General features: G+C 37.7%; 1 protein-coding gene across 1 annotated transcript in view; it reads left to right on the forward strand.

Annotated features, from left to right (window-relative positions):
* MTPN (myotrophin) overlaps positions 1-10,074 on the forward strand; it is a 31,507-nt gene extending 21,433 nt beyond the window's left edge. The window contains exons 2-4 of the mRNA XM_062491512.1: positions 1,034-1,147; positions 2,251-2,334; positions 6,858-10,074. Coding sequence (XP_062347496.1) covers positions 1,034-1,147; positions 2,251-2,334; positions 6,858-6,944 — 285 coding nt within the window. The 3' untranslated portion in view covers positions 6,945-10,074. The remainder of the gene's footprint in view (positions 1-1,033; positions 1,148-2,250; positions 2,335-6,857) is intronic.
* The last annotated feature ends 320 nt before the right edge of the window (positions 10,075-10,394 follow it).

Here is a 10,394-nt window from a genome sequence, read left to right on the forward strand (position 1 = left end):
TTCCATTCTTAGAAGGGAAGTAATGTCTGGAAGATATGTGTCAATCCCTCTATTCTGTGCAATTTCTAGAACTTGGGGACACAGGAGTGAAGGAACTGCAGGGGCTCTATATGGAAGTATGAATTGGTGCTGCAGCTGAAATTATTTTACTTGTTTTTCTGTGGAGATACAGGGCTTGAGGTATGATGCCAAATTTAGCCACTTCCTAAAATACTAAGATTCCTTGCACATAGGAACAAGAAGCCACTTACCACACAGCTTGTCTCTAGTTGGTTTCCAATAACTTCTTGTCACTAATGAAGGGCAGTAAATCAGGTTATCCTTAGTTGCACAACCTAAGGTGAGGAAACAAAGCTGATTAGGTACTCAGTAAATTAAATTTTGTTTACACCTTAAGAGGTGTCTGAATCCACTCATACGAGAGGCATTAGAGTACAACCTCTTGTGCCCTGATTTGGTTCACTCTTCAGATTTGTTTATATCATGTAGAATTGGCAAGTGCTATTTTATAAAACAGGGTGGACAGTTTCATAATTGGGCTGTAAATTACAGATGGCCTGGACTCCTTGCTGGTGGTTGTGACGCTGACTTACTTGTATGCAGCTGGTTTGTCATTATGTAAAACTTCAGTGTTCTTGGAAGCAGTTAAAGGAACTTAGCCAGATAACTGGGATCCCAGGTGTGGGGAAAGAGAAGCAAAATGAGCCAAGGGGAGCATTTTGTACAAACTCTAATGATTTCTTTTTGTTTGTTTGATTGGGTGTTTTTTAAATCGTGACTTACCTTATTACCTCAGGGTACTTATTACACGTGAGGTGCAGTACAGAACAAGGGATCAAGGTTGTCTTACAGTCGTAAATGCAGATGTGAGGGAATAGAAACTGAGTGACTTAATTTTCATTTTTCTTGGGCAGTGACTGAAATATATGGGTGGAACATTCTTCAGCATGTTTGAAGGTGTTGGATTTCTTTCAAGCTCTTCCTTGTGTGTTAGTTCTAAAATTTTGCTGATTGGATTATGTTCATATTGAAGGGTGAAGATGTCAACCGGACACTTGAAGGTGGAAGGAAACCTCTTCACTATGCAGCAGACTGTGGACAGCTTGAGATTCTGGAATTCCTGCTCTTGAAAGGAGCTGACATTAATGTATGTATAAATGTATATGCAAACACGTCTTAAAGTCTTCCCACATGCACTGAAGGGATTGGTGTAAATGCCTAAAGGGTCGCTGAAAGACATAAATCAAACGATTTATTAAATTAATCTAACGATTCAATGCATTTAAAATATTTGAGAGGTGGGAATCTAGATGTTAGAAGCTTACAGTTACGTTTATTAAATGTTTTAAGTGTCTCTTTGGACACACTGCAAAAAGTTCCTTGTAGCTATAAAAAATTAAATTTCAATATTACCGCAGTTAGAAAAATGATCCCAGTAATCACATTAGAATAAGGTTTGCAGTGCATATTTGCATTTGTTGGAAGGGCTTTCAGAAGATGTCCTTAGCCAGGGCAGGATCAGCTGTTTAAATTAGTGTGCTTTTTTTATTCTTTGGAGACATTCTTTCTTGTTTAAGACATTTTGCTGTAGCTTGACACGCATGGCTTCTTGTTTTGAAAAGACTTAACTAAGCTGTATCAGCTCTGGAATTTAAGTTCCTAAATACTTTAACCATACACCCCAAATGTTGTGCCTTGGAATGTTTGCCCAAAAGTTAACATCTTAGCTTTAGTTTGTAACAGAAATGCTTGGATTTTTCTCCTGGGTGTCTGGAAAGATTATCTCTTCCTTGGGAATTTTTCTAGCTGGGGAAGAGTTAAACATAGTATTTCAGGTGCTCCATTTCTTACTCTTTCCAGGACTGTAGTTTAGAGAGGAGACTGACAAAACAATGTTTCAGCCAAAACGGTTTTCCAAAGCAGTGTTGGCTGTGAAATGGGAAAATTAGGAGATTTAAATTGGGCAAAATTTGTCAGCTGAAATGGCATGATTTCCATCATTTGCCTAAAATTATGGACAAGCTTTGGGATACCTAGAAGTCTTGTGGAAGAAATGTCTTGCTATTACCTCTTTTTAAAATGGTGACTGTTCTAAAAAGAGAGATTAAAAAATCCAGTAGAATGCATTTCTGGCTGATATTCTTAAATTTCCACTTCTTCTACCATTGGTTATAGAAAATTAAAAAGTTCTGTGATACCTAACAATGCTGTGTGAAATTGTCCTTCAGATAATTGTATCTCAATTTACAGGCTCCAGACAAACACAATATCACACCACTCCTATCAGCAGTTTATGAGGGCCACGTTTCCTGTGTGAAATTGCTTCTGTCAAAGGTGAGCTACAAATGTTTCAAGCAAGTTGCCCATTAGCAAAGCATATTACTGTGATTATTTTTTTTCAATGAGATTATGATGCTCCAGATGATATGTTCAGAACATGAAAGAAATGCCATTTGTGTTGCTAAAAGAGAGGCTACTCTGATCATGGTGAAAGATAGCTGAAGGACAAAATTGCAGGACTTCTGTGGTGTAACAGTGACCATAAGAGTATTGTGGGCTCCAACTAGAGAGCAGGTCAGTAACGGGAGGGGAGGAAGGCATTCCCTCAGTGGATTTGGCTTTGGCAACTGTTTAAGTATTTCATGTGATAGAATCTCTGCTGTGAAGTTGCTCGGAGGTGTTGTTTCCCTCAGCTTTTGCCAGATGACTGAGAACCCATCTGGGTTGGCAGAAGGAGGGGAAACAAAAGTAGGAAGCCAAGCTTTCTCTGTCCTACAGCTTGTAAATTTTGTCCTGGGGAGAGTAAGCTTAATCTGTCTCTGTTTGCACTTTGGTTTATATTCCAGAGGTGATCAATTTTACAGAGCCAGTAGTTAATTCACACAGTCTTTTGTCTCCATTCATATGCACTCCTTGATTACACTTACATCATTTGGCCAAAGGATTTCTTGCTATGTAATACTTTCATATGCCACTTCCAGGGTAAAGTTTTCCTGAACTGCCTTAATGCAGCATGAATTTCACTTAACTTCTTTGCTCTTGTCTGATATTACTTATGCTTTTTTTGTAAACAAATGCAGTGACTGTTTATTTGGGATTCAAATGGTATATCCAACTTGCTTAAATTTATTGTGAGGGTTGATCCTTCATTTAGGATCATCCAAAAATAAGGTACCCTTTATCTCATGTTGATTTATTTCTATTTCTGGTTTGGAGGGTTTTGCATCCTAGATAAGGTGCTCAAATAATAAATTACTTTCAGATTTCTTCATGCAGAGTTAAATGTTGATTGCTTCCATTTACATGGGCTATCTGATTAAATATTTGTAAACTGAAAGTTGGCTTATCAGCTCTGGCTGTTTGAAGCAGGGCTTATATGAAGAGGTTGTTGTGTCTCTTAACACAGTACTTTTATGACCCTTGTTAAAATATTAGTTTAAACATACCATGCCTTGTTTGTACCACAGTCACATGTTCTTTGGTAGCAGATATCTGGGAATCAGGATTCAACCCTTACTGAAAAATTCCTGACTGTTTAATGTTCTACCTGGTTACGAAGCCAACATTCTCCATTGCTTTCTGTGGTGGATGTACTGTGGGGATGTTTGTAAAGCTTTTATGTGAGACTCTTGAACTATTGAGAGGGAGGAGAAGGAAGATTATTTTAAGAAATATTTCAAACACTGATCCGTGTTTTTCTTTAATAATCTGGTGTTTGATATGTAATGTAAAAAGTTGTGGGTTTTTAGTGTCAGAGAAACCAGTATGTTAAAACAGACAAGTAATAGTTTGAAAGTTCAAGTGGAGAGTGAGGGTTGTTGCATAGGATGCAACAAGCTTCTTCCATTTGTTCAACTTTCAAAATAGTTCTGCTTTTGTGTTGCAAGAAATATCCTGTTAGCTTGGGCAGCTTAGCACCTTTTTTCTTCTCTAACGGTGGCAAAAGGAAGTTTTGTGAGTGTGACCACATCTGCTCACTCATTGCCCTCATTCATGGTTTCTGTACTGGGGATTTCAGAGGAGCACATACCTGTCCCCTGTTCAGAAGTGTTGGCAAATCTGTTGTCCATGAATTCATCCATGTACTTTTTGAACAAGAAGACATCTGCCTCTGTTGTGTCATCTGGCAGCTCTTTTTAGCAGTTTGCTGCTTGCTGTGTAAATCAGTCTTCTCCCGACTTTAAGTGCCCCGAGTTCTGGTTTCACAGTTTGGTGGGAGCTCAGCTCCCATCATGGGTTCTGTGTTTGTTGCTTTGGGTTTTTTTCCAGAACTGCAGCTGGAGCCAAGTAGCTCCTGCGTGGATCTCGGAGCTTTTTTGTGCTTTGTCTGGTGGCTTACCTGGGCAGGCATTCTTGTTTGTTACTACCCTACCAAGGAGAGAGGGGTTGTATTTGTTTGTGTGTGTGTATTTTTAGAGTTAAACATAAGACAAATATTAGTAACTTTTTACTTTGGGGAAGTAGAGAATACTATGGAATCATTGTACTTTCATGATTCTTTTATTAAAGTTGCTTCCAGGCAGTGTTGCACTTCTGCAAATGAAAGTCCTATTGACCTGACCTTTATTGTTTCCTTCTCTTTTTACTGAATGTAGGCAGGCTCTTTCTGTCTAGCTAATGGGCCATTTTCTAAATTTATTAGTACTGAGTTTAACAGACTGTGTCCTCCTTAGGTAGTCATGACCCTCTTATCCTTCATTCAGTAAAGCTCTTTTAGAAACCCAGGTCTGACACACCAGTAACTTTTCTGAAGTATTTTTCTGAGGGGGGAGAGCAGTCCACTGATAAAATTAAAACCTCTCTTTATACTTCGAAGTTGCCTCAGTTAACTGTTATCTTTGGTGCCCTAAATGCTGGTACATAGGAGGGGAGTTTTATGAATTAAAGTTCTTTAAATTCTGTCAGGTCAGTTACACCACAGTTCCATTTTTCTTCAAAGCAAGATTTTCTGATCTTAACATCAAGGAACAGCTGTGAAACCTTCTTGATTTCCACATAGATTCTAATCTGAGTGATATCTAAGCAGGTAGAAATAATTAACTCCTGCAAAAGAAGCTGTTTGTACTCTTAGTTGCTTTTCTTTTCTTTTCCCTGGACAACTAGGATTGTAAGTGTTGAATACCTGCTAAATCTCTTGGGGGTTTTTAGGGGAAAAATAAATGTTTTGCAAGTAGTGTTCCCATGGTTTCAACCCAAGTGTATGTTTGCAGTAACCATATTGTCACTTGATGGGAGCAGGCTAATTCAGCTCATATTCATATCCCAAAGAACTGCAACATCCTTGTACCATTTAGGCCAAGGATGTTGCACAGTGGTTGGAGAGAGGAAATTCTCCAATTGCTCCTGTCACTGGAGTAAACTCAGTGTATCTCTTGCACTAGGATTCTCTAGGGACCACAGAGAAGATGAACAGCTCCGAGAGGATCAGTTTGGCCAGTGGGCCGCAGGACTGGCTGTGCTGCCTTAAAAACCACTGCAAAACCATCTTTTTCAAATGACAGGTTGAGTACATGCAAGTAAAAAGTGTACAAGACTCAGAGAGGGAAATATCCTACATTGTGAAAAGTACTATTGGTAGCACACCACAGTGGTATCAGATCCAGTTTATTAGACTGTTAGAAATGTTTAGGGAAGTGAGAGTTGTCTCACTTGGAAGTTCAGTGGGGCTTTGTGTGTTTAATCAGTAAAGAGGCTGTGGCAATTCTAGTTCCATTATGTTCTTAAACTATTCAGTGTCCTTAATAGTAACTAACAGTCTTCCTTGTAATTGAGAAGGGATTTGTACTTATTCTGTGGAGAGCTTATGCAAAAACTGAAGACAACCCTCTGCTGTACAGTTTTGACAAAATGTGCTTATACCCAAAGTGTTTTTTCCTGTCATTTGATAGAGCAAATACACATATTTTCAAGAGACAGTTGCATATAGTCTTGCAGAGTTGTTCTGAAATCAGTCCAGTGATCTCTAATAACTTTTGCCCCCTTATTTAGCTACCCTGTTTACAGTTTAATCTGTTTTCCCCTTCATGAATGTGATTACGCAGTGCTCAAAGCAAACATGACTAGTTAATCACTCTGTTTCCCTTCTTTTTATTCTGCTCTCATAAATCTGGCACTGTGCTTGTGCTTATTTGCAGCAGTTGATTCTAGTTCTTTGATTTATCCAATTGGTGTGTTATCCTTCAGTTTATCCAGTTGGTGCATTATCCTCCAATTTATCCAGGTGCCTCACTGTTCTGTTTTGTTGCCTTTTAGGTGTACACATAACTCTTTCAGAACAAACCCGAGCAGTTTTGGACTTGGAATGATTTTGTGGGGTTGTTTTTCTGATTTATCAATAGGGACTTTTTTTCAGAATTGGAAAAGGAGCACAGTCCTTGATGAGTGTGGCTGTTTTATGATGTAGAATGAATATAGTATGATCTGTTAGTAAATCAGCCCTTCCAGGTATTATCTGTTTAATTTAGCACACGAGAGCTTCTTGCACCATAGATTTTATAGAACTGTGTAACACTGAATTTTTGCCTTTGTAAGAGTATTATTTGCTGGAAACAAAAAATCCATCTGTTTCTAGGATTAATAATTTGTTAATAACTGATAATTTGTTGGACTTGCAACTTGCTGTGTAACAAAAATTATGTAGGTTTTTTCTTTAAATGACAAAGTTGGAAGCTCTGATTAGCTGCATGCTAGAAAGTTCTGTACATAAATCTTGTCTGGTTGGTTTCTGAAGGAAAACAGGGCACTGCAGTAAAAAGCTGTATGTAATCAATATAATTATGCAAGGTATGTAACTTCTGACACTTTGTACTGATGCAGCAAGCTGTATGAACTGACAGTCCTTCTCATTGTCTTTCCAGGGTGCTGATAAGACTGTGAAAGGCCCAGATGGACTAACTGCCTTTGAAGCCACTGACAACCAGGCAATCAAGACTCTTCTTCAGTGACAGACAGATGGACTGATATCTTAAATGTCTCTCCTGTGGCCTCACACTGCTGCCTGTCTGTCACTCTTTGCATCTTCCAGCTTCTTCAGCTAAATACTTTGGGGGGAGGGAAATTCTTTATGAGTCAGAGTAGTTAGGGGCTTGTATCAAAGATAATCTGGTTGGAGAGGGTTGAAAACGATTATGAACAGTGTCCCTTTAGGACTTCTTTCCAGTGCACAATCTCTTCCCATTTCTAGTGAAAGTGGAAGAAGGAAGACAGACCGTGCTGAATTTTTGGCATGTAAGCCTCCTAGATTAGTACTAAGATTTTTTTAGTTGGATGGAAGTACTTCCTTTAGATGGAAGTACTGTGCTATGTACTTGAAACTAATTGTGAAGGAGACAATAGTCCCATGCTCTTAGTGTCTGCTGTAATCTGAAGTGTAGTAATGTAAGTGGCTGGGTTGCTCTTCTCTCTTCTCTCTCAGTGGGTAGCTTAAATTCTTCTTCTGCCTAAAGCTTCTGTTGCAATTTTGAGGACTTTTGATACTAGTTATTGGATCTGTTCTTTATATTGATTAATTGGATGTCACACTAATGTTTTCTGGCTGTTGAGCAAACCAAGAAAGACTGGTTGAGGCATGGTGGTGTTACACTCCATAATATCTGCCAAGGTACTTTTGGATGCTTGAATTTGAAGTCTTTCTATCCCATGTTTGTTCTAGTCCAGGACAGACATTTTACGTAACTGCTTTTGAGAGAGAGATCAGAATTTCACTGTAGTTTTTTTTCCAAAAGGCATGTAAGGTGAAATTTCTTTACTCACCACATCAGCATAAAATTCCTAAACACGTGTGAAAGCTCCAGGCTGTTTGATACATGAGAATAATCAAGGCAAATGTGGAAAACAGACAGTAGTTATTTAGACATTCATGCCAGGTGAATATTGTTGCTAAACTTTTCGGGTAAACATGGAACCTTTCTAAATTCAGATGTAAAAGCAGGAAGATGTGCAAGCAGAAGTCTTAACTTGCTCTAACTACTGCAGAATTTTGTAAATTGTGTGTATCTTCAAATCGGTGTTTCACTGTCAAATGGATGAACCTCTTAAATTCCATTAAGGCATGAGGCTTGCTCTGGAAGTTCCCAGTGTGACCATACCCCATTAACCATGGACTTTTAGGTCAGATTTACTGTACCAGTAAGTATGACAGTCTTGGATCATTCATGGGAAGGTATTTAATGATGTTGTAGGCACTCCTGTCACATCTTATGGTCCTCAGGAATGCGTGAGCTTCTTGCTTTCGTCCTGAACATTTTCATTAGACTCCTGCTTCACCTAGAACTGAGTAACAAGTTCTATACCACAAACTTTACATCTTCCTGTCTTTTGGAATACAGATATCAAACTTCCTGGTAACAAACACAGTACAGAAAAAGAGATGTATAAAATGTCTCATGCTGAATTCTTAAACGAAAGTAGCTGATACTATTTTGAGATCACTGTTGAAATTGAAAGGATATATAGAAGTAGACTGGTGACTACCACTTGTATTTAATGGAGACTTAGTTTTACTGGAATAATGTTGCATATTAGGATTGAATGTCTCAGACTGTAAAACAAGAGCAGGAACTGATTTACATCTACACATACTATGAGAAAAGCAATGGCGAAAACAATCAACTCTGGCCACAAACTATGGTGCAGTTACTCTATTTCTTGGAGATGGGTGGCAAGGAAGGGCTGGAAATTGGTGATAAATCAATTGGTGAACTGCTGATAAAAGAACAAGAACATTTGGTGAACAGTGCTGTTAATAACTATTTATAATAGAGCTCTTGAATCTTATTCTGGTCAGTGCTGGATTGTCATGTCATTGTAACAGAGTGAACACAGACTGCAGGTTTAACTCTTTATTCAGCTATGAAAGTAGCCATCTTTGGCATCAATTTGTCTCCATATTATGCTATTAAATACTTAGCTATTCAAATACTAGTCTAGAAAGCTGCAATCTGTTTTTATGTGGATAACTTGATTATTCAAGTTTTTTGTGTTGATTAGTGTCAAGTTGTCTGGCCATAGTGGTTTTGTATTTTTGTTGGTTGTTTTTATTTTATTCTTTTTTCTTCTGCATTCTTCCTTCCTGCCCTTCCCTTTAAGTGAGCAAAGAAAAATCATCTTTTTACTAACCCTTCTGGAGATTCACTGAGGCAATTTTGCCTCCCTTTTTCTACAATTATGGGGACATGTTACTTTTTCTTATTTCATCCTGGGGGTGGCGGGGAGGAAAGAAGCAAACAGACTTCAGTGAGTCAAGTGTTAATTTGGCTGTAATATATACCCAAGCTGCCTTTTGAGATAGTTTAAAAGATGGAATTTAATGTTTTGGCTTATAAAGAAGAAATACTTCTCTGCTTTTTGCACTACATAACAGGTGTTTAATCATTTTGCCCAGGATTTAAAAGAAAAAGAAAAAAGTAAAAATAAAAGCTTATGCATTTATAATTGTCTAGAGACTGGGCTTGTTCATTTGTTTCTTTCTTGTTAGCTATTTTGTGGTAAAAGTAATGGATGGCTTCCTCTATCTTTGAGTAGGTCCTAACTAGATAAAAATACCAAACTGTAAATTATTTTTCATTCTATAAACAGAATTTAAATACTTTGTCAGACTGGAATTGCATATACTTGGAAATCCACTATGTTCTTAAACCTTTTCATTTGAATTTTGTGCTGAGTAAGTTAAGTATATTTTGGATTTTGTGCCCTCTGCTCCGTTTTTCTTACAGGGAGCAAATAAGAAAAGGAGTACAATAGTTAAATGGAACTGAACATAACATTTGCAGAAGAGGCTGGTAAGAATAGAGAGTCCTAGGTCAAGCAATTGCAGTGTTGCATGCAAAATTTCAAAATGAACTTGTCTTAATTATATTTTGTAAATGGATAAACAATCATCTTTCTACGCAGTGACAGAAATAAAATTAGTGCTCTGTGCATTTTGATATTTGACTTTCTCTTTTCACCATTGGTAACTGTTTTGACACAGTTAGGTTCATCGTTATCATGGTTCATAGACACCAGAATGCTAAATGATACTGTATTTTTAAGTTTGTGTTGCAAGAATGAATGGAATAAACTTGAATTGTGCGATATGAGAATTTGGAGTTTCATTTCCCTTTCTGCTCCTGTGTCTTATTAACCTTGGGCTACAACTTCTTACTTGCCTGGAGGGCATCTAAGTTCCAGTTCACATGTACAGTGATTAAACTGTTTAGCTGTTTATAAGACTGAAACGTGGAATAGAAGCTGCTATGAAAGCTAAATATATAATGTTTCGTGGTTGTTTTGGGGGGTTTTAAAGTACATCAATTTAAAGGGGATTTTGATAACTTTTGTAGTCTTGTAGTCTTCTTTTCCTGCTTAAATGGTAATGCATAAGGTTGAAAATCTTCTATTAATGTTAAATTCTA

This window comes from Cinclus cinclus, chromosome 4 (assembly GCF_963662255.1).
Source record: "Cinclus cinclus chromosome 4, bCinCin1.1, whole genome shotgun sequence".
Lineage (NCBI taxonomy): Eukaryota > Metazoa > Chordata > Aves > Passeriformes > Cinclidae > Cinclus > Cinclus cinclus.